The 25,889-nt window shown below is 38.8% G+C and overlaps 1 protein-coding gene across 5 annotated transcripts in view; it reads left to right on the forward strand.

The window, feature by feature from the left end:
* The window catches only part of LOC139474475 (phosphatidylinositol 4-kinase beta-like), a 57,624-nt gene that overhangs the window by 18,394 nt on the left and 13,341 nt on the right, over positions 1–25,889 (forward strand). The window contains exons 2-4 of one of the 5 annotated variants that reach the window (XM_071257515.1): positions 2,733–2,797; positions 19,999–20,909; positions 25,509–25,626. In XM_071257515.1, the coding sequence (XP_071113616.1) occupies positions 20,135–20,909; positions 25,509–25,626 (893 nt within the window). In that variant the 5' untranslated portion in view covers positions 2,733–2,797; positions 19,999–20,134. Of the gene's footprint in view, positions 1–2,732; positions 2,798–11,281; positions 11,300–15,404; positions 15,547–19,998; positions 20,910–25,508; positions 25,627–25,889 lie in introns of those variants that run through there. The other 4 variants (XM_071257523.1, XM_071257545.1, XM_071257532.1 and 1 more) reach the window with 4 other exon arrangements.

Raw genomic sequence — 25,889 nt, forward strand, 5'->3', positions numbered from 1 at the left:
ATCCTGAAAATGAGACAACTCAAGAGACAGTTTCATTTGAATGATTACATTAAAATATTCTCTATAAAGATGGAAAAAAAAGAGAACAATGTAACATTTCATCAGCCCCAATTTTTTAAGGAAGTATACCGTATTCGACGTAATAAGTGCCCCGCTCGAATAAACCCCAAGGCGATATTTGCTAATATATTGGCTAGTGAACAATCTCAATTAGAACCCCTTCCGATTGATCAATGTACACAAGACTTATTTATTCATGTATAATACGCACTAGTGTGTTATATGCACCCTTAATTATGGGCAATTAAATTTTGTATAATACGCACAGACTTTTCATTTGTATCATTTCAGGCTGTCAACATAAACCATGAAATATACGATCTTTCAACTCATTTTTTTTTTCACCAAAATTTCAATCTAATAAGAGGCCCCTATTTCTAATTTTGAGAGCGCCCTGAGCGCTTATTACGTCAAATACGGTAATACTATGTTAAACCACTACATTTGTGTGGGCCTTAACTGATGTGCTACCTTATAAGGTATAGGCAATGTATTACTGCCTTCTTGTGTTGAATCGTGACAGATAGGGCAGGTTATCAGCTACTGATAGATGGTTTCACTTCTCATCACGGACATCACATGTGTGTGCTGTGGAGATATGGTGACAATGACAGAGAGCTGAATGTTTGTAGGGTCTGTTTGTAGTTCGTCTATCGTCGTATTGTATACCATTATGTAATGGCATGTGCAACACAATACATATATGTCATACAAATGCTCCTGGATTTCACGAAAGTGGTAAAACGTCTAAAACCTGTTTCGCTTCGGGCTTTCCTCCCAACAAAAGCTGACACCTCGTGCTTTAACTGAAATACTGCTTAAAGCAAAGTTATACCGAACTCACTCACGCATCCATCAACTTCTAAGAGATGCCTATCAAACAATGTAGTTAGCATGTGTAGAGGTCATAAAAAAATATGTAACTTCTGATCAGACAGATTCAAGTCCTTTCAGGTAAGATCAGGATCCGGTGGTTAGGCTCACTGACTTGGTATCCCAATTGCGTGGATCAGTGCTCATGATGTCAATCTCTGGATTGTCTGGTCCAGATCCGATTGAATTAACAGACCTCTGTCATATTGCTGGAATAGTGCAGAGTGTGGTGTTCAACAACAAACAAATGAAGTAAAACATGGTCTAACTGGTATACTTATGGCTTATCAGACTTTTATTGTGAAGTAAAAACAAGATGTTACTGATCTCAAGGGAATTATAATCCTCTTGTCGTACTATCGTCTGCTATCTTCATGCTATATTACACCCATCGACTTGACAGTGCTTAAGGCACCTGTGTCACACTTGAGTATGTAGGCCTGTGATAGGTATTTAGTACATGCTGAGCATGGAAGCTATGTGAAGGCTGCTGTCAGGGACAAAGGGATTTACCCATCGTTATGTCACACTCCACATCTCAAGCTACACCCCCCATCTCCAGCTACACCCACTAAGGTCAAGGCCAGCTGTGGGCAGTGATGTGTGTAAGGGATGGGAGGGTAGGTGGCTTTGGGTTGCTGAATACACTCACTGTAAGGTGAAGGTCAGACTAGGGTAACACTAGTCAGCCATGTGTGGAGTCGCTGGGTGTGGATTGTTAGCAGAGAGGATAGAGAGTATGGGTGTAGATATAAGCCAGACATGAACACAACCGTGAAACTCTAGCTATTGTACTGAGGAATGTGTAGAGGAAGCTGACTGACAGAACTCTCCTGTGTGAGTGGGACTGTGTGAGGTTTATGTGGGATTAAGGACAGCAGTGTTATTGGAAAATACTGACCAATGCCATGGATACCGGATGAACTTTTAGAGTGAGTGAGTGAGTTGGGTTTTTATCATTATTCCAGTTATATCACAGCATGTCAGCTTAATGTGGGAGGAAAGCCCTAAGAGATGCAGGTTTCAGACGTTTACCACTTCAGTGAAACCCACAAGCACGGGTATGGTGCTGACAAACCTAGAAACATAATCGGGGCGAACCGCGATTCGAACCCACAATCGTAGGTTTGTGGCGTGCCGAAGGGACGCAACTCTGCACAGCAAATCACAGCGCCTTAGACAACTGGGCCAACCGTACCCCCTGAACTATTAGAGAATTCGGTGTTGTTTATTTGAGATGTACTCAGAAATGATTATCTGTTTTGTGTAAACTCTATTGGGTTATGGATCAACTTGTTTGTTCTCTCACTGCGACAGATGCTGGTATCGAATGAATAGACATTGAAATTCATATGCAACCCTGTCTTCACTGAAGCTTCACATTCTAAATGCCCCTTTATAGATACAGAAACTTTACTGTTGAAAGACCTGGTTGGGGTATGATCTATGTCCGGTGTTTCAGATTGCCATGGTGCCCTGATCGTTGATCCCTGTAAGAGAAATGACTTCTATTTCTGCACAAGATGATCACCAGGGTGCTGTTGTACAAAACAACCTTTAAGCGCTCCGATCATCGTAAGTCTGTGTTAAGGGGAGGGAGCTTTGTCCAACAGCACCCTGGCCTATATTCTGATACCTGGACAGCTAGCCTATGATAGTGATTTTCGCAGTAGTTGATGACTTGATCCATAAGCACTACATCAGTCTGAATCAGTGTTGTGTTTATTGAATTGTTCATTCTGTGTAACATGTGTGTACTTATCATGTATTTATCATGTTTATGATTGTCTTTGCTTCAGCAGGAGATGCTCTTGGATATTATACACAATATCTGCTGGCTAACTGTTTCATCACATCTGGCATGGTAAGTTATTTTATCATATACATAGGTGTGATAGATGCAGCTCTCGTGTGTGTTTTAGTAGTTTTACAGTAATATAGTTACTGGTATCAACCTTGTCAGTGCACCCTCGCAAAATAATATTATGAAAACTGTTCAGAATTTCGAAATGGATGAAATTAACTGTGCAGTTACTGTATAGATTTTATTTGCTATTTCCACAAGCAATGGAAGAAATAGACATCACATACTTAGAATCATTATTTTGGCTAAGTGGAAAAATACCATGTTAACTTTTGAAATGGTCCCTTACATTTAGCAAGTTCAGTGTAATTGGTCAACACCATTGCATGGGCCATCTCAACAGTACTGCTTTCCTCTATCAGGCAACGAACCAAACTGCTGAAGATCACATGTTTACTTCTTTTCATGTACACACTTATGTTAAATCAATTACACTCAGATCTACAAATCTGACGTATGATTACTTCTAAGTTTACCAACAAATTACACCATTCCCACTCGTTCTTGACTTGATAAACAACCCCCTTAACAGTTAAAAGCTAAGAGGGTTTGACATTACCCCCGCTAGCTGACACACGGGATTGAGGGCAACCTGCATCCTTGGACCAACTTCCTGCCCAGCGAAACACAACATAAATGTCATCTAAATGTTGATCTCAACTTGTACACTTGCACTTTGAAGCTAAATATTGATGGGCGGGTTGGAGATGTTTGTTTATACAGACAAGACAACAAAAAACACACAGGTGAAAGACAAGGATTGCTGTTTCTCGTGGAGGGAGTTTTTGTTTAGTTTGTGGTGAAGGTTGGATCATTAAGACGTAAAATCAGCATTTCTGACGGGAAATTGTATGTACCTTATCTTTATCAAAGGAAAATATTGAATCTGTTCTGTTAACCGTATATAACATGTTTAGTTGATGAATTTGATAAATTTCTAAGGTTTAGAGATTTAAAAGTTTGGAAATATATATCAATATTTGTGTCACAAGGAGCTTGTAATATTGTTAGCAGATGGTGAATAGTATATTAATCATGTTAATCGGCATAGTAATCATTCAAGTTGGTTTTTCTGCCCGTTTCGTTATTCATCTATGTCTAGTTTCTCATAATTTATGGTATTATTTGTGAACCCTGAATTTATGAAATGTTCTTACGGTCGCAATTCATGTAAATGGCATGATGGGTGTGTTTACTCTTCTGAGGTGATCCTTGCCAGATTGTTCATTTTCTATAGACTTCCATGCCTCTCCAGTCAGTTGAGGCCTCATCCATATATTGTGCCTTTCACTGTCTTTGCTGTGGGACAGAATGTGTGGAGAACAACTGGTTTGTCTTACTGGTTACCACATTTATGATGGTATGTTTGGTTTGGTCTCTCGTCAATCTTCTAACAGGACATGGTTGTTTCACAAGAAGTACCATGATATTGTTATGCATCTTATTATTGTATGGTATAGTGTTGGCCTGCTGAATGGTATTACAACAAGGTGTATCCCTACAGCCCAATACAGTGTTGACCTATGTTGTTGTCGTGCGCCGTTATTTACTGTTTGAACATCTTGTCGCAACAAGATCAGAATGATAAGCATTACATATGGATGTCACTGTATATCGCGATGTCAATGTTTCGATAATGTTTTAATAATGATGCTGTATTGATATTTATTGTGATTTTGATACAAAAGTAATAATTGACTGCTACAGAAATGTTTACATTTATTTAAATTACCATGGTTAAGATGGACCATTCAGGTTGGCAGAAAATTATATTTTAAGCATTTTTTTTCACTCTTGTTCATACTGAGCTTTAAATTGATTACCGGTAAGTCCAAGTCTACATAGGTGACCTTCATCTATACACATTCCTATAATAATGTCCAGTTAATGACACCCCTTGCGTTAAAACTTGCTGTTTGAGATTTGTGTTCATTCATATATTGTTGCACATGCTGCAAGAACTATATGCATTATGCAGTATTGAATTACTTCCATGCATAATGAACTTAATAGTCCCATTAATATATATTGAGATCATTTAATTACCACATAGAACACGAGAGTGTTTTTAGATTGAGTTGGTGTGGTTGGTGATAGAAACAAGGAGAATTGTGACATCATTGGGGGAAAATAGGTTCCCAGCACCCCATGTTTGTCACAAGGAACTACTGATACGAGGAGCTAGTGTTTAAAGTTGTACCGTTATGACACGGGTGTTTGCTCATGGTATCAAACACTGTTTAGTGTAGGCCAGACTCAGACATGTGCGTGCCACCATGATGCAACTGGAATATTGCTGACAGCAGCAAAAAACACATCACCCACTTACTCATGGAGAGGTTGAGATGTTAACTGCTTTTTTATAAACTTTTTCTTCTCATATCTTACAGTCGACATATCGCCTGAAACAAATATTATACAGCCCATGCAAGACTATAACAGTGGCAAGTCTAGAAGAAAGTCCCTAGGCTCCTTTTATTATATTTCATTTAGATAATTTAACAACTTTTTTTTTCAGTGAGATATGTTCGTTTCAGAGACTAGATGTTAGTCTAAGTCGACACAACACATTTAAATGTTGAGATTTGCATAGTAATTGTAGTTATTGACAGCACGGGAGATGGGTGTTCTGATGTCATGGGGGTCAGGGGAGAAGGGTGTTCTGATGTCATGGGGGTAGGGATTAGGGTGGTCTTATACCGTGGGTGTGGGAAGAAGGGTGTTCTGGTGTCATGTGTGTGAGGAGAAGGGTGTTCTGATGTCATGAGGGTGGGGAGAAGGGTGTTCTGATGTCATGGGGTTAGAGAAGGGTGTTCTGATACCATGGGGGTAGAGAAGGGTGTTCTGATGCCATGAGGGTGGGGAGAAGGGTGTTCTGATGTCATGGGGGTGGGAAGAAGGGTGTTCTGATACCATGGATTTGGGGAGAAGGGTGGTCTGATACCATGGGGGTGGGGAGAAGGGTGTTCTGATACCATGGGTGTGGGGAGAAGGGTGTTCTGATGTCATGGGGGTGGGAAGAAGGGTGTTCTGATACCATGGATTTGGGGAGAAGGGTGTTCTGGTGTCAAAAATGACGAAGGTTTGATGTTAATGTGATCTTTCCTATAGACTTTGTCACATTAAGCAATATGTATGCATGTTTGTTGTGTCTACGTTTACATGACTAATTTTCTCTGAACAAACTACAATTTGGGTCGTATGTATTGAGGAGTGATGATCTATGCTTTAGACTCCATATGGAAATGTCATTTGTGCACCATCTCAAATTTGCACTGCTTTTAATCAGGCTCTGATAAACCTTGCAAAACCTTGTGCTGTAGATTATTTATGAATTCAGCTCTCTGCTATTGGGTTCATGGTCCCATAATCCTCGCGCTAGCTGGCTTCATTATGGCTGAAACACATATATATCCATGATCCAGCCTTATAAGTCTGGGCGTGGTCATGTCACTCCAGTGTTGCTGTACTTTACTATGGCTGGTTGAATGCTGAAACCTGTCCATGCACTGAACTTGATTCATCTGCAACTTGAGACATTTATCCATTTATTGTACCTCTCATGATATTTGCCTAATGTTTTCTTATTTAGAATGACACTGTACCACTACAGTCGTTGAAAGTGAATATTTGATACATATTTTGAAACATATTTTGAGGGAACATGTGAAACAGTAACCAGTTACCATGGTTACATCTACATGTCTTTAAGTGGTTTCTAATCAAATGCTAATATATTTTGAAACAAAATATACGTTGTATGAGCATCCTTATCCTGATCAGTGTCCCCATCATATGGCTTAGTTAGGGCTTCACACACTGTACCCATGTGGAGAATTGAACCCGGATCTTCAGCGTGACGAACAAAAACTTTAACCAATAGGCTACCCACACAACGCTCTTCAATTGTAACAGGGACAGTTGGGTAGCCTAGTGGTTAAAACGTTCGCTCGTCAAGACAAATACCGGGGTTTGATTCCCAACATGGGTACAATGTGTGAAGCCCATTTCTGGTGTCATCTCCCCCCCTCCATGATATTGTTGGAATATTGCTAAAAACGGTATAAAAATATCCTCACTCACCCACCCACTGCCCCCTTAAATGGTGTCACTGGTTCTGAGTCCTTCCTATCCGAGTAAATTTCTCTAACACATTCCCAGGATGCCAATTTGTGGTATTTCTTTTACATGGATAACAGATGTTTACCTGACTGTCTTGTTAAGAACTGAGCAGTAATGTATCTGTCGTATTTAGAAGTTCAGTTAAGTAAAGAAGTGCTTATAGAATTTTGGTTGCAGCAGGCTTCTGATCTGTTATAGAATCTGTTAGGATGTGAAGATGCTTCAGATATATCTTTGATCATTAGAAAGGTTCATGCCACTGAATTAGCATGATTAGATCACTGTTTTGCAACCACATCACAGTAATTAACCTTTTGAGAAAAAGTCACTTAATCATTAAATCCTTATTACTCATAATGCATGTAATGTCTTATCAAGAATCATGTTCACATTTGATGTGGAGATGTATCTAAGAATGTGATGCATCTATGATTCATGCATGGCGACTGCGTTGTTACCCTGCGTATCTACCCCGAGTCCCAGTACAGACTCAACCTCATCCTGCCCACGTCACTGGACTTCGACCCCTAGATTACATTCTGACATAATATAATTATTCCTATCTCACAATATAAGAATAACATCATGATTTACTGACAATGACCGTGGATAGACTGTCTGTCAGTGGTTATCTGGGTATACAGAAAGTCCATCGCCATCTGTCACTGTAAGTAGAAGGAATTCTCATTATTGTTTACAAGTACAGAACGTCCAAATAATTATATATTATGTTTTATATCAAGCCTAAAAGTTATAGGGTCCTTGCGGTAAGTCTTGGTTAATGATAGAGGTTAAAAATAATGTTTAGGGAGTCCCAAGTGCCCAGATTCAAATACTTGAAAGGACAGATCCTATGCAAAACTGAAATTATTCTCTAGGTTTTTGTTTACAAGTACTTTGAGTATGTTAATTTCAAATATGAATTGAAAAAGTGGTGTCTCTGTGCTGTTTTGTGACTAATTCGTTGTTCTGAAAAATAATACTTTGAAAATTGTCCAAAATTCCCTGTTTTTTTTTTTTTAATTCAACTTTATTCTCAGTATTTGTTAATTGATTGAAATTTACTGATCAATTTAAAATAAATATATATTTTTATTACCACAACAATCTTTAACATCTGCATTCAAAGGTCCGTTTTAAAAGGATTAATGAGAATATTTGATGTGTTGTTTTTTCTAAACATTTAGTGGACTTTTACATGTAATATGTTTAAAACATAAACAATAATAATTAGAGTTTTGTTTCAGACTTGAGAGTGACTGAGACCATTCAGACCATAAAACAATCGGAAAGTATCGGGGTCAGTGACCCAAAACTGTTAATACTACTTTGGAGCAACTGAAAATGAAAATACAGTGCTGTCCTACGCATAGCCAAACTTCATCGAAACCACGTTTAGAATAGATTTGACACGTTCAGTTATGCTCGACTTAATTTAAAATGATTGCGAAAAACAAACTTATCTATATGTTCATGTCAACTGAAGGTTTGTTTGATAATGGACAACATAGTTTGACAGTTCCCAGTTTTTACCTCCCTTTATGAACTAAAGTCAGACATTTTCAAATTTTGACAAGAATAGATCTGGATATGTATGGGTTAAATAAACACTCTTTACATGTTATAACTGGAAACAACTAGAAAACATTTTGCTTGTTGATTATTTAGGAAAGTTGGATATATAAATATTAACAATCTTGACATTTTGACAAGCCAAAGTATCTTGTTTCAAAGGTCAATTGCAATAGCTGTAATGTCACTACATATTATTGATCATTAAATTTCTTACATTTGAAAGATGTTTATTCATGTGCAAGAACTAAGAAAAGTATTGACAAAATTGTGATACATAGACTTCATGATGATGTCATTAATGTGACTGGCATGCAAGCCTTCTGAAAGTAAATTGTCATTAATAGTTGATATACATACGCATGCCTAAGGGTTACAGTGGATAGGTATGTATTTATCTTCAAGAGATTGGGGTGTACGCTGGTTCTTAAACAGGTTGACTACCATCAGATAAGATACAGTAATCGTTATCACTTTCTGTTTGCTGCAAAACATTCATGGACAATTTCTTATTGATGACATGACTAACTGCACATAGCGACTTGCGGGGATTTTTTTTCGTTGTGATCTATTTTATGGCCTTTGTCTTTTCCACACACAAAATCTGAAATCAGTCAGTGTCATAAAATGACACATTGATGATCTTTTTGAGGCAATTAAAAAATGTGTTGATATTGTAAGGACAAAATTAACTCTTTATTCTGTTTGACATATCATACCAAACCGCTGGAGTAGAGATGTCATTAATCTCGTGTGAAGACAAATTTTGTTCCGCAGATGCATAAAGATTTGTAGGATGTGTCCTTACGATAAAACCTCAAGGATGCCAGTTCACCCATCCACCCCAGCCTCCTTAATTTCTAAATGTGTATGTCAATTATAGTGTGACTAGTTACTAGGGTTTGATCAGTACTTACTTACTTACTTACTTACTTACTTACTTACTTACTTTGGAGATTTAACATGCGCTTTCCGACTGATGTGTATTTCGCACACGGGCCCGGCCAGGCCATTTAATGTGTTTCCGAAAGGGGTGAAAGTGGTGTGTGCAACCCAAGAGGGGGCTTTAGGGGTTGCTTATATAGAATTTTGGAATTTTGAGATTTGGAATAGATGCCGATGGGGTTGGGGAGGAGAACAGGGTTTGATCAGTTTGAGGGTCTCCTGAAGTAGCATGATTCCTGGTTAGATTAAGCCATACATATGTACCACATACAACTTCAATACAGCCCTTCCTCTTGTACCACTACAGTCTCTCCATTGACACAGTGAGTGCAGGTATTCACTATTCAGCCATGCCATGCCTGAGTAGTGAGTGTACTGTGCACTGGGCCAATGTCTGTTACACCTCATTACACAACTGGGCCACAACAAGTGATTATTCAGCAATTATCACTTGAAAGCACCAATTAGAGGTACACGGCTAATTACTCTGCCACCTGTTTCTTAATTGGTTATCTTTGTGTGGGTTTGTGTACAGAATAGGAAGTTGTTGCGGTGTTTATTTAACTGTATGTATTGTGGGTTGATGTATGGAGTGTGTTGGCGTGGGATGGGTCTACAGGGGAAACAGCCAGCTTTGACTGAAGCCTCACAGAGGTACAAGTCTTTTGAAGATATTGATATTCAGGTAAGAACTTTCTATCAACTGGATGCAGTTGTTAAAAGTCTCCAGAAGTAATAAGTTAAAACTCTCTGGCAATTGTAATTGTGGGATGTACTTGATTCCAAGGAACTAACAGTGTAGTTTTATTCATGGTGTTCTATCTAGTCAAGACATTTATGCCAAACCATGAGTTGATAATGTGCTTAGTTGCTTGTTTGTTCTAAAGGAAAGTCAGCATAGTTGACATTACAGCTGAGCTCCCTGAATAGGCATGTAGACCTACGATTAGGGATATCAGCCCATCTTGTCTGTCTAGAAGAGTGAGGTTACATGGGTGTGGGGGGATGAATCACAGCTCATTTCAGTTACTAGTATTTATCTAGACCTACCCCAGGTCATGAAAATGTAAGATTTCCCAAATTGGACTTTATTATTTCCCAATTCATATTAGAGTTAATACTAATGGTATGGGTTTGCAGATGTGACTCATTATGATGTATGTCATTGATAATAGAATAAAAAACAAGCAAGAGACTTTCATGTTTAGTTTTATGTTATTGAATTAAATGCAGTGTTAAACTACTGTTGTATTAAAGAAAATCAGATCTTAATAAAATAACAGGGTTTTCCCAATTGGCCTGCCAAGGGCTTTTAGTTTGGAATCCATGATGAATCCTTGCATTTTCATTTTTGATCCTTCTAATAGTTGACTGTGTGACTTTACATTATGATTAGTGAAAAATTGAGTGAAATCATTCTCACAGTATGCTGATTTATAACATACTGCAAGAAGTGGGTTTCAAAATGACAAAAAGATTAATTATGAAAATATAAATATTGTTATGAATGAAATCTTTCTCCAATGAAATAATAGATATTTCGAAATAAAAGCTATGATTACGTTATGGAACGTTTTTTCATATCTGCCACATCAACTTGATTTACTGGTACAGAGGTTGGAGAAGTACACAACCACTGATGATTAGCCTGTGGGATTAGAGAGTTTATAAACACTCCCTCACAATAAGCAGTACACTGACACCTCCTCACATACACAGTAAACACAAAACACATTTAACGCATAGATATTGTTTGTGTATACAGTTGCTGGGCAACTGTTTTTTCCCCTGGGTTGCATGTGAGTGATACACACGGTACACTCAGTGGAGAGGCTAGGCTGTCTACAAGCAGTGGACTATAGGGTATGTGGACTTTAACTCAGCTAAGCATGACTAGGTCTCAAGAATGCACTGGTGAACCGCACTGAAATATTGTCTTGAATCACCTTCTGTGAATAACATGATAGGTTTCATACAATCTGAGTTTCAGTTCGTTTGCACCTTGAAAACAGAATAGTATGTGCAATAACTGCATGACTAGTGCATGTATGCAGGTAATTCAGTATCATGAGTATTGTCACTGATTGACTCATTTATGTGGTTGGCCAGTTCTTAAACGTTAGCATCAGGGTTTGATATTAGCATAGAAGCTACATGCTTTACTTTAGCATTGTAGCTCAGTCATTTACATGAACAGAATAGTGTTGTGCCAGTCAGATATACTTTAGCGTAGTAACTTGGTCCTTTACATCAGCATTGTAGCTGTGTCTTCCTTGAGGATCTGCTTCTATGTTTCATTCGGTATGTTCAATGTGGTATGTGTGACAGAGTATGTGTACAGTGTGTTAATGAGGAAGGAATATAGTTTCACTTTTGATGTTGGTGATCATTATCTGCCCTCTGTTGTGGACTAGGTTAAAGGATACAGAGCGTTGACCCAGAAATAAGATAATAATTACAGTTTGAATTAATCAGCACGTTTTGATACAGGTGATGAAGATATACCATCACATTGGGCTGCAGGTGATATAAATGGATATCAGCTTCATCATGTGGTGTGACTGAGATACGACTTGTTATTAACAGCAACACTGTAGTATTGTGTGTGCCTATGTGTGCACTACAGCTTGACTCCAGCGTAATAAGTGGTCTGTGAAAAAGCTATACATTTATATTCATCTTTTGAACATTGACATCTATCGGTGGAGTATTGATTGTTTGTTGCTTTTGTAGCAGGTATGTTATGTACAACTTAATTCAGTGTTATCATTTGTTTGTTTGTTTGTTGTTTAATGCCGCACTCAGCAATATTACAGCTATATGACGGCGGTCTGTAAATAATCAAGCATGAACCAGACAATCCAGTGATTGACGCCATGGACATCGATCTACGCAATTAGGATAGGATGACATGCATCAACCAAGTCAGCAAGCCTGACCGCCCTATCCTGTTAGTCGCCTCTCACAACAAGCATTGTCACTTCTTGTGGCAAGCATGGGTTGCTGAAGACCTATTCTCTACCTGTTATCATTTGTATTTAGAGCAATATTGACTTGCACCAGGTATCTCATCAGGACGTCTTGTATTTATCATTTTTTTAAATATATTTTGTTTGTTTTTCTAGAGCATTTACATGGTTTTGCATAACAACATATTATTGTTTTTTATTCATCATGTCTAATGTCTTTCGTTAATGATGATATGGAACAAAACCATGATATGTAACTCTTGCACCAATTGAAAATTGTATGCTGTTCACAAACTAAGAAAAAGTATTATCATGGATTAGCAATTTAATAATGTTTTGCCAACTCCTATTTTTAAGATTGATGTGATTTTAAATTCTAGCCTTACTACAGTAACAGTCAAATATGATATCTGGTTGACAAGTTCCTGTGAAGTACCTTTGCTGAAGGATGTTTTTCAACAGTATTATAGGTCTCAGGTATTGTTGAAGATTTGAAAATGTACGAGGAAATATACAGATGTTCTGTGAGAAATTTTGAAATACTACCACTCGATAATATTGATACGGGTATAAACTTGATAAAAAGATGAATTAGGAAATAACTGTATGTGTGATTAAAGTTCACTTCATATTATTTTGCTGTTTTACCCATAATACAGATATGTTCAATCCATGTTAATGGTGTTGGGATTTTCATTTTTAAACAACCAGGCAGAATACCAACTATTTATGATATACGTCCAATGAAAATATTGGTTGTGTTGACTCTACAGCCATAACAATACTCCAGGCCAATCACACAGCGGTGTGTCACAACCTGCTGTGGAGTGAGTCCAGGGAAACACTTGGTACTTCCCAGCTAGATCAGCATGTACCAGTGACAAGACTCAGGTTAGTGGTATTCCCTGCCACTTGGCTGTGTCGGTGCTGGTCAGAGGAGTGTAGACATGTGCTGCCTGACCCCTGGAATGTTTGCTGGGGCTGGCCACAATCTACCTCTCCTGCGTGTTGCCATGGGAGACAACAGCTGTACAATCATACACACGTGATCCATACGAGTTTGAAAAAGAGGTGAATAAACCATATGTTCAAATTTTATGAGAGACATTCAAATGTTTCGTCATCATCGGATAACAGTTTAAAAGTTACTGTAAAATCGGATCCCCATGGAAAGTGTGATAAGGCTTTTAGATTGATACACGATTTCGGCCCTTAAAAGATGTTGTTTTCCAAATTTATTGAAGAATTTGTTTAATAATGGGTATTGATCAAGACAAATTGGTAAAATCATGGAATTGTACTAAAAAGTTGTAATGTCATTTTATTGCTAGCCAAATCCCTGCATCTGAAGAGGAACACCAGAGGCTTGCTAGTTTCAACATCACTTCCAATCCCATGCTCTGTGATACGTCATGTGGTTTTACTCCATTCAAGGGGGGAGTTATGAGGACATAAAATTGTAAAAATATGTTAAAAAGTATCTTTTATGTAGAATCAATATTGATGATCAATAGCAAAGACACTATACGTTTTTAGCAGCGCAAAGACCATGAGTTAGACAGTGTCTCCTCCTGGGGGGAATACATTCACAGGTGAACGTGAGAGAGGGTTTGACGAGTTTCTGTGTAATGAGTTAAAAATTTCACCGATAGTGACAAGGACATGGGAGAGATGAGATCATATGTTTTCTATCTCATTGATTTCTTATCAGTGTGTGACAGGGATGACGCTAATAATCACCTCGGTATGTGCAAGCATTGTTATGTCATTGGTTGGTGATCAATGGGAATTCCTACAGGAACAAATCAATCTATAGACAGTGATGGGTGCGAGTAGGGTGGGCGTACAGGGAAGAAATGTCACTTCCTCTGGTTCTACCATGGTTTTATTATCAACCTTGTTTGTGGTAATTACAATCCATTTATTTGCAGATGTAGTTTGCTAAGAGGTGTGTTTATCATGGCTTTGTTTTGTTTCCATGGAGATGCCTGTTAGTAAGTAATGTATAGCTCATATTTTGACTATATTTTGTGGGTATTTGTTATTCTTGTATATAACATTGGTAGCTGTTGTGTGAAAAACAATAAATAACAACCAATCAGATCAACTCTTTTCAAACAATGGAACTGTACAAGAACACTGGGTTTTCCCCGGCATTGTCAATGTCAGGAAATACCCATTGTCTTCAGAATATGCTATGACCTGGGCTTGTCTGATTGTTGAGCTGACAATTATAGTGTTTTATCTTTTAAACCACCATGCTTCACCTAAGTTCTGTTGGTAACTGTGTGGGTCTACAGTGTAATGGTAAGTAGATTAACAAAAGTTATAGGAGGGTGTGCTTTTTTGTTTGGGATCACAGTATTTTTATCCCTCTCGGTCTGTGGAAGTTGTGGAGGAAAGTGTAATTAACGAATGTCAGCCATTTTGTATTAGTTAATATTTTATTGCAATAGTTGGTTTAAATATTCACCTAAAAGTAATAAATAGATTTGACATTATGATGCGGTATCCATTTCCCCTAGGCCTGATTGTAGAAGTAACAGTAAGCTCAAGAGTGAGATTCTCTGAGCCTCGGATCAATACAGGCCTACCTGTTGACTCGTTCAGACTGGAGCAAACGCTGGTGATGAAGGCCACATTACACAATAATCACGTCGTACCTATCAGATTAATGGTGGTTATTGGTGCACTATGACTTAATCCACTCGGTGGTTCTCCTTACATTTGACTGACTGTGATCTGTCAGTGGGGAAACCATCCTGTCTCGGCAGCAGTAATTGGCCGGCAGGATAATGGGACATCAGTAAGATGAGATAGGTGAGTCACATGACCAGCCTGGTGATTCATTCAGCTCAAGGTTCTGCTTGACTGACAACACAGAACAATAGATGTCTTTCAGGAGGGGTAGAAGGTGCCTCGTGGATTCTGTCAAAGTTCATGGCTGAGTGTGTCGGTGGTGTTGTGGTTGCACTTGCTGTAGTGGTTGTCTGAGAGAGGCAGACAGACCAGCAGTATAGATCAGTGGGTCACATCGCTTTCACTAGTGGAGATGTGTGTATTGTGGGACTTGACAGATGTGGATAGACTGGATGCCAAGGAATTTATTTGATGGAAGAGCTGTGTAGTGTGGGTGGTAAGGTAGAGTGATGGTTGAAAATGTTTGATGAGATTTCTGTTTTTGTTCATTATTTGTATGTGCATTTGATATTATTACATTTTATAGTGCGGAAAGAGTGCACAATATATTCTTCTTCTTTCTGTAAAGTAAGCCCTTGTTAATATGATAGTAAGTGTAGTCATAATATTGTGCCATTCATGTTTGCTGTACCAGACCCCCAGTGGGCATTCTGGGTTGGAATAGGCCCTCAGCAGCCTTTGCTGGTCGTAACATGCATAAGACAGGCGACAAATGGATTGGATGATCAGACATAGTGAATTGGTTGATTGCATGTCTTCCTACCCTGATAGCATGGATTGTTCCTCACAATGTCCTTGAATGGATTCTCTGGCCAAGACATACTTACAGGCCGCCATCATATAGCTGGAATATTGCTGAGTACAGCGTAAACAACTAACACACAAACCATGATGTACTAGTTGTTATGGTAATCAGTATTTGTTTGTATGGAAAGTCCCTTCTTGTCATTTCAGATGTGTTACAAATGCCATTGTTTATAGTTGTGTAGTCAACAACATTGTTTTAGAAACAATAAGAACAGCATAGTGTTATGACATTGCAAATTTTCAGACTCCACAGCGGTAGAAAGTAACATTTTTAGTCTACTAGCCCTTATGATACCTTAACTATTGGGCAGTTTCACAAGGACTACAGGTCTGGTGCTGCTCCATGGTATTTACATTTTTTGAAACACTGACAGAAAAGCCTTGATGCATACCAGTTGAGTCGTACTGACTGAGTATGAAAGTACTGAAAAACGTGTCTGTACGTACCGGTAAATGTCATGCTGGTAGCTGGCGACACGGTATACATATACTTGAGAATACATGGTATATATTTGTATATCAGGAAACCTGATACTATTCCTTGTAGGCCTGTGGAGAACCTGCTTAGTCTTTTGAATTGGCATTCATGAGATAGGTTAGCAGTACATAATGATAACGTTAGCATTCACATTGGTCCTTAGTATGACAGCTGTCATGCGACTACGTCGTGCATGGTGTCCTCACCATGCTGTGCTTGCTACAAGCTTCCTACAGCATATAAAATGGTAGATCTATCCACAGTAAAAACACTTTCACAAAATATTAAATGTACTGATGGCTGCAAGGCATTTGTTTTATCAGGACTGTATGACACCTACTATATGCTTGACAAAAACACATAATATACATTAATACCAGTTATATAATTATATCTTTATATACAGTGTTGGAAATTAAAGGGGTTCCTGGTGTCCTGGTTTGATCCCATAGCATTTGCATCTAGGGACGCCCTGTATATTGAAATGGAATGACATAGTTAATTATCCCTAATTAAAGATTGAGAAGTATATATCTCTGGTAAGCATATAATTCCCTGACTCAGCATTATTTACTTATCTCTAATCACTGCTAAAGCATGAATAGCTTCTGATTGAAGGAGAGCCTGGGTCATAAACCCCTGGGTTACATGGCCTTAGATTTAGAGCCATATGGGTCCCCTGGACTTATGGTTTTTGTAGCAGGCTAAGAGTTTAGCAGCAGTGTCTTCAAACTAACTGAAATGCATCTTTTGTCATACCAGGAATATTATCCTCCTGACTTTCATTTGCTGTGCTGAAAACAGCCACATGCCCCTGAGGCAGTTGGTGTCTCTTGTAGTCTTGTGAGGCGTCCCCACCATGCTTAGGTGAAGGATTTACATTGGTATTGTTGCTAGTGTATTCTGAAGGCTTTCTGTAATACCACCACATCTGGCAAATACATCAATACTGGAGTCGGTGAACAGATCAGTCATGTCGGCTTTGTTCAGATATACATGATGAAGTATATGAAGATCACCTTTACCAATGAAAGTAAAAATACTTTTTTTTTTATCTTTTTGTTTGTTTGTTGTTTAACGCCGCACTCAGTAATATTCCAGCTATTGTGACAGTGATTTGTAAATATTCAAGTTTGGACCAGACAGTCCAATGATTGTCATCAGGAGCATCAATCTACACAATAGGGAAACAATTGCATACTTCAACCAAGTCAGAGAGCCTGACCAACCGATCCACTTACAAGCATGGGTTGCTGAAGATCTTCAATGGGTTTTAATCAGTATATACTGTAGACATCGGCGGAGTGGTACGTAAGGTAGATGGTTGGTGGGACAGCTGAACCCTTGTGAGTTATTGTCATGATTATAGGAAGACAACTTCTCCAGGTGTGTATGGCAAGCTTATTGTTGGACATGCAAGAGGTTAATACAAGCCTGTCCTCATGACGTCAGTGGTATTGATTGTCTTCATCTACAGATTATAGAATCACAATCAACATATGTGTGTTACAACGCTCTTTTTATCCAGTGACAAAAATAGAATAATTGATCTTTTCGACAACAAAATGAATAAGCATTTGACAGTTTTCCACACAGATTGTGTGCCACAAAGATTGATTGTATTGTGGTGACTGAGCGTGGAAAATTCAACAGATTGTACGCGCTGACTGTGTGAAAAGACTGACAGTTCAGAATATAACAGTCTTATTACAATTTTCTGATTCATATTGCCCTAGGCAAAGTTATGCTACGGAACAATAGAAATCGGTTGATGTAGACCAATTTTGTTCCCTTTTTTACAGGGTTTTTGTATGGCTGAAGGCCGTTCACAAAATAAAAATAAATGTAACAAATGAAATCAATAAGATAAAAATGATAAGATAGATGATAATGATTAAAAAAGTTTGAGAGTATTTATTTATTGTTGCTCGGAACAGCCTCCACTTCCTGGTTAAAATCACAGTATTCATTGTTAGGGGAAGAGAATAGATGCATTTGTAACTGTTACAGGTAGTCCTAGTATGTAAGTTCAACTGTTATCTGAATCCATCTATTAAAGAAATCAGGCCATTGCTTTAACATCATGGTGTGTCTTGGTCTGAGTTTGTATAACATTGATGCTACAGACACATTTGATGATATACATTGTTTACGTTGGAATGAATTCCAGATTATTTTAGGAAGTGGCAAAACACAGATAAGAGCTTGTGTTGCTTGGACTGGCAAATTTGGGGACTTTCACAAGTCCATGTCTATTGACATTTAGGGTTTTCTGTGCAAGTGTCAAATATTTGACTTGAGCTCTATTTGAAGAAGATAATCGTGAAGAATTCTCCCCATTGTGTTCTAAGTTCTTGCAGTCTATTGTCAGCAAATAGTCCCTGCAATGTTTATGTCACAGCCTCTCAATCAGTTGAGGATATTATCCAGAGTAAAAAAAAGTGCTGAGTATGCAAGTTCTCTCAGGATTGCATTGTCTTTGATTGAGTGTCTATCATCATGATAATGTTTCAAATACTCTGGTGTTTAACATGATGTCCGTCCATGGGTACATGGCAATATCAGCTGATAGGACTTTCTAATCAGTGTAGATTACTACAGATAGCATGTTGTTACATTCAACATTTATAATATTTGGATGGCAATGTTTTAGTATGGACCCAAGTGTGTGACAAATATTTCAAAACTGAATGGTTAATTGGTGCAGCTAGATGTCATAGTTCATGATGCCCCTAGCTGATTCAGACGATATGTTATCTTCATCTGCGTATCTTTCACTGATGTAGTTCATACATATTCCAGGGGCGGTCGGGTAGCCTAGTGGATAAAGCATTAAAACATACTCACTCACTCATACATTTTCCTGCATTTTCCTTCTTAAATGCCAGTGGGCAAGGTCTGCTGATGAAATGGAATAACCTGCTCAAAACTTGGACTTATTGATAAAATGTCATTTATAAGTAAATGCGGACTGGTTGGGTAGCCTAGTGGTTAAAGCGATCGCTCGTCACGCTGAAGGCCTGGGTTCAATTCCCCACATGAGTACAATGTGTGCTAAAAGCACTGTTAAGACACACTTGCTTACTCACTTTAAATGAATACATTACATAGATTTATCTTGACCTTCTCAGAGGCAGATAGTCGTCCCTAGGTCTGCAGCAAAAGTCAGTTAAATTCTTAATGGATTTTAAGACTTTCCAATACAGGTTAATAGTTTATCAGTTGATAGTTATGACCTATGTTATGTCTTTGTAACAGTGACATGTATTTCACTGATACAAGAATCAATAACGAGAAAGAGGCTCCCATTGACATTTTTGGATTGAATGCTTTGTTAAACATGTTAAAATACATCTGGAATCAAGAACATTGAACAACTTTAAAAAAATCCCAAATTTGACCAAGATAAAGATTTTTGCCTGCCTGCAAGGGGAACGCAGTGTGGAACTCTAGCAAAGTCCCTGCATTAAGTTTATTGTCTTTCATTCACTCTGGACACTGAATTTTGGAATACTTGTAAGAGGTGTACATTGCTGCATGACCAACAACCCACATTAATTTCACCCACTGCTGATTCCTTATTCTAACAGAGTTACTTTGTTTTGCAGTGAAAACTTCAAGCGGCTCTGAACCAGACCCCCCAGTGCTGCCCCTGATCGATGTGGGCAATCTCAAGGAAAGACTTTACACCACAGCTAGGATGGCGTGTGTCTCAGTCTAGACACAGCTTCAGCCAGAGAAGGGATGGGGACCGAAGTCAAGATAAAGAATAAGATCTCTGCACTGGATGTTCAAATCCATCAAGCAGCAATTCATCCGAAGGGCAGATTCGAAGTGAATGGCAACTACATCGAAAAATGTAAAATGGCTGATGTAGATTCTTTCAATTTGGAGAATGGTTTTGTTCCGATTGGTTTACCGAGAATCATCTCCCCTGATGATGAGGCACCATCAGAACATCTGTATAATGGACATCAGGAGGTGGTTGAAGAGGAGGAGGAGGAGGGAGACGAGTCCTCGGGACTCACTGATCAGAGCGTGCCCTGCTCCTCTGGGGAACACACCAACAGTGTAGATGTTGTTGAGGATGATGATAATGACCAGGTAGCATCACAGACTGTTCCGGAGAGTAATGGTCCTCTCCCGCGGGTCACGGAGGAAGCTGAGCAAGGGGACTCCACCCAAGGGGATTCCGCCCAGGGGGACTCCGCCCAGGGGGACTCCACCCAGGGCAGTGATTCCGAGAGGACTAAGGTCGAGGAGGAGGACAAAAAGTTTGATCCTAAGAAAGGAGTACGACTGTCACTAAACCTAAGACATGCATTTACTAGTTGTAGATCTAGCAAAGATAAGAATCTCAAAGACAAACCACCTCTACCTGGAACACTCAAACCAAAGTCAAGGCCAGCCCCTCGCCAGTCATGGCTGTTGCGGTTGTTCGAATCCAAACTTTTTGACATGTCCATAGCTATTTCATATCTATTCAACTCAAAGGAGCCTGGAGTTCAGACGTATCTAGGTAGGTTCTAATGCTTCACATTATGCACATTATACCTCATTGTAGAGTAACTGTGCTTTAAAAGAAGTCCCTGTTACAGTTAATATTACTATGCTTACTTCTAATATCAATGGGGGCACAGGTGGCCTAGTTGTCTTAGGTGCTGCAAATCACTGTGCACATCAGAATCTATGCATTTGGGTTCGAATCCCGGCTTTCAGGTTTGTCAGTACCATACCCCAAACTGCAAGGACACCGGGACCTGCCTCAGTTTCTAATACAGATGATGTGTTCATACTGGCATGGTGATCTGTATCAGTATGGCCCTGACAAAGTTTCTATGGATAGAAACCTTTTTTAATGACTGTAAAGGTGACATTACAGTATAGATCCTTATACTGTTGTCAAACAAGGCTGAATGATGAACATGGTACAGAATATAGTAGGTGGAGGATTGACAGTAGCAACAATTGCATACATGAGGAGGATTAACATGAGCAGGTTAAGTAATGACAACAGAAGCAGTGTTAGAAATTGGCACTAGTCCTGTAGTCCTGTAGTCCTTGCCAAACTGTCCAATACTTGAGGTATCATAAGGACAAGTAGAAATTTGCCCTTTTTAAGGGTTTTGCTATATGTTATCATTATAAGGACTAGCGGACCAAAGATGTTAGTTTCTACCATTGAGAAGGATAATACTGTAAAATCATGATGGACAGACAACCAATGAGGTGGAAGCCAATAAGACAGGAAGCCAATTATCCTGTTTAATACGCTTCCACCTCGTGATCTTGACCAAAACGTCGCCTTTACAATAATTAAAGAAGTTGTAATCCATAAATTGTGTCTGCTTTGTCATCTGTCAACTTCTAAGTAAGGCCTATCAAACAATTCAGTATAGTCCCGGCTGATTGATGTGTGGACCTGTTTCCATTAGCATGATTAGATGACACCATGACGAGAACTAACAGTGGTATTAAACTAACAGTGGTATTAAAATCTTCAGAAAGGTATAGTATCTGGAGCAGATTTGTTTAGTGTCAAATGACATCATCCGTTTCATGTTGTAACACTAACTGCTTTCCATGTTTGCCTTGAAGGGTTGGATCAGGTTTCCCTGTAATAAATTGATTTTAGGATTGCCTGTAAATAGCATGGTCAATACGTTTTTGACTAGCTTGTAAGGACACCTATGTTATTGTGGAGAGGGTAAGGTTTTGCCAAAGGGCCCTACTCTGACCCCTGTAGGGATCCGGAAGTGGGATTGGCTGCGCCAGGGTTCGACCATGACCCAGGAAGGTAACCAGCAAGTTAGGCATTATATATAGAGATTCATGGTGACAGTGATTGATGTAGTTCAAAGGTTGCTGCCTGTGAAGTGTTAGCATTGTGAACCTAATCCTGACATATTCGAAATACATCACGTTAAGGCCATATACCGTATTCGACGTAATAAGCGCCCACGGCGATATTTGCTGATATATTGGCTAGTGAACAAGCCCAGTTTGCATCCCTTCCGATTGATCAATATACACAAGACTTATTTATTCGGTATAACACGCACTTGTGTGTTATATGCATCCTTATTTATGGTCAATTAAAATCTGGAAAAAAATATCTGTCGTACATAAACGTGTCAGGCTGTGAGCATAAACAACGAAATTTATCTCTCAACTATGATTTTTTTCACCAAAATAATATTCTAATAAGAGCCCCCTATTTCTAATTTTGAGAGCGCCCCGGGCGCTTATTATGTCGAATACGGTACCAAGTAAAAATGGCATTCATATATATATATAGAGAGAGAGAGAAAGAGAGAGAGAGAGAGAGCTAAAAGAAGTGAAGAACACCTCATTATCTACAGTAAAATGGCTTTGTATATGCTCAAGAGAAGTTATAGAACACAGATTAACTTCAGTAATATGAAAGAATTGGGTCTTCTTTAACTTCTTTTGAATAGTATACAGGTATATATATATTTTGTCATAATCATTGTACATTAATATGGCAATGCTAGTAATTAGGGGGATCAGGGTGTCCTGAAGGACATAGGCTCTAGCAGTCTGTGAAAAATATCAACATGATGTTTACTAGCCCATGCTTGGCCTTACGCATCGACTTTATTTGTGGCTTATAAGACTGCTATAATATTTAAATCTGTTCTATGAGAGGCACTGGTTTACCAATTGCCTAATGCGACTAAATTTGCTGACTAGTGTTGCGTCTTTTCCTTGGGTTGTTAGTGGGACAGAGACCTTGGAATGTGGGTTCGAATCCCAGATTCATGCTGATGATTCCAGGTTTGTCAGCACCATACCCATGCTGGTGGGTGTCCCCAATGTGGTTAAATCTCCGACCGTCATCACGTCAGCAGGTTCTGGCTTGATGTGTCTGAATCACTGTTCAAAGAGGCCTTGAACACATCTCAATCACTCACTGTTAGTATCATTCACGCTTTACTTGCAACACTGTAGGTACTGGGTTTCAGACAGTTCATTTTCTTGGTCTTCGACTGATTGCTGATTACAAATTAAATGTCCTGTAGAGTTTTTTAAATATGTTAATGATATAGAAAAATGCCTTAACTAGGGCTGGCTATCAATTCAGATCATAAGGATCAATAATTGTTCCCTAATTATTGATCAATTATCAATAAATATCAGAGAAGTAACTTTGAGCAAATACGGAAAAAAAAAGTCCAAAAGAAAACAACATATTTCACCCCATTGGAAAGTGTTGGCACAATTTTGCATGAATTACTTTGTGGACATTTAAGATATAACACAAACAGTTGCTCTCCGTCTTCAGCAATTGACATGATTGACAATAACAAGTCTGTTTTGGTTTGTCCAAACTTAATTTCATCACAGTCATTTATATAAGATATTATCGATGACACAATTTTCATATCGATAATCATTAATATTCTTCCCATCAACAATAATTCTGATAATTCGATCTTTCAAGCCAGCCCTTAAGTTTCAAGTTGAAAACCATGAACATGTCGTTTTGCCATTTGCCTTTACAAAAGTCACTGTGGTATAGTAGACGGGGGGCCCACCCACACAAGGACACTTTGACATGGCTCAGATTCTGCTGACAGTGCTGATGACTGGGTTTCTAAATTGTATTAAAATGCCAATGTCACAGTAAAATCGTAATGACACAGTTAATATAACTTCCTGGTGCCTGAAGGGCTCACATCAGAATTTCGAAATACCTTGTTATGATGTGTATTATATGAAGACAATGTTAAATGTTCTTTCACAATCTTGGGAAACACGAAAAATATAATGTTTGAATATGCTTAAGGCTTAAAAAAATGAAAGAATTTGTTCTCAGGCAATGGTTTTTGAAAATATAGTGCGGTTGGGCATAGTCTTTTTTTACTTTACTTGTTCATACTGGTCTGTAACCAAATAAACAGTTGTGTAACCAAATGAACAACGTATACAATCAACCTGGGAAAGGGCCTCCCTACATAAATGTATTCCTTGATGATTTGAATACTGGAATACAGTATTTGACTACTGTTGGACTTGGAATGTTATAGGGTGTTTTGGTGGGGTTTTTTTTCAAAATGGAAATGAAAATGAAACATGTGGCGAACTTTATAATGATGTGGGCGAGCCTGAGAACCAAGACTATTTTTTTTTAGCCTAACACTTAATGATTTATGAAGTCCACCGTGGAATTCAGAAAATGAATAAGATGTTATCAATATCAATAAAAAAGGGGGATCTCTTTAAAGTTTAAATTACAACTACATGTACCTATTATCTAGTATCCAGCTCATGGGGTAATAACATTCATCAAGTTCCATGAAGGATCAATAATTATTTTCTGATGGCCACATGTAAAGATCTTTTTAGTGCCCAGTTGTCATGGTGGTGCACTTCTAAATAAGCACCTTTCTATTGCTGGATCGCCGCTATATGGCGAAAGTGTTTCAGATGTGATGATAAATTTTAACTAGCTTACACTTTCGTTGGATTATGATGATGATATGACATCATTATACAGACAATCTTATACACATCCAGACTCAACAAGTATTCACATAGGTATTTGTTTGCCTTCAGACATGTTACACTTGATAGTGGTTCTGTATTCTGTCCTAGAGTCCAATGCACACACTGATCGTGGTGAAGGACATGGCATAGTCTATACCAGGATATCTCAGTGTGTCCATGGATCTCCTCACTCGTGTTCATAACATGAGGGGCGGTCTGGTAGCCTAGTGGTTAAAGCGTTCGCTCGTCACGCCGAAGACCCGGCTTCGATTCCCGACATGGGTACAATGTGTGAAGCCCATTTGTGGTGTCCCCCGCCGTGATATTGCTGGAATATTGCTAAAAGCGGCGTAAAACCATACTCACTCACTCATAACATGAATAACCTCAGTGGGGATTCGGGTTAGAGTAGATCCCCAGCAACTCTGCTGGTCGTAAGAAGTGACCAAATGGATTGGTTGGTCAGGCTTGGTGTGGATCGTTGATCACAGAATCGATCACTGGATTGTCTGGTCTCCACTTGATTATTTACAGGCCGCTGTCATATTGCTGGAATATTACCAAGTGCAAATAAATCTCAATATGTTTTATGTATTTCTGTTTCCAGGTAACAAAATGTTCAGTTTCCGGGATGAGGATGTTGACTTCTATTTACCCCAGCTACTCAACATGTACATTCAGATGCATGACGTCGCCGAGGCCATACACCCCTACCTTGTGCACAGGTCAGTTGACGGCTTTAACCAGGGCCCCATTCTCAAGGCCCAGTTTTATATCTGCATAATATCATGATAAATACCCTGGTCCCCGTTCCACAAAGTGATTGTAGCACTAAGACGATTGTAACTCCTATACTTTAACATAGACTTACGACACTCGTAGCACTACGATCGCTTTGTGGAACGGGGCCCTGGACCCAGGCACAACCATAGCTAAGAGTCTGGTTCAAATGACACAGCACTAAAAGTAAAATAGCTGTCCAATTACA

Source organism: Haliotis cracherodii, unplaced genomic scaffold (assembly GCF_022045235.1).
Source record: "Haliotis cracherodii isolate W230 unplaced genomic scaffold, xgHalCrac1.p SCAF_1, whole genome shotgun sequence".
NCBI classification, from domain to species: domain Eukaryota; kingdom Metazoa; phylum Mollusca; class Gastropoda; order Lepetellida; family Haliotidae; genus Haliotis; species Haliotis cracherodii.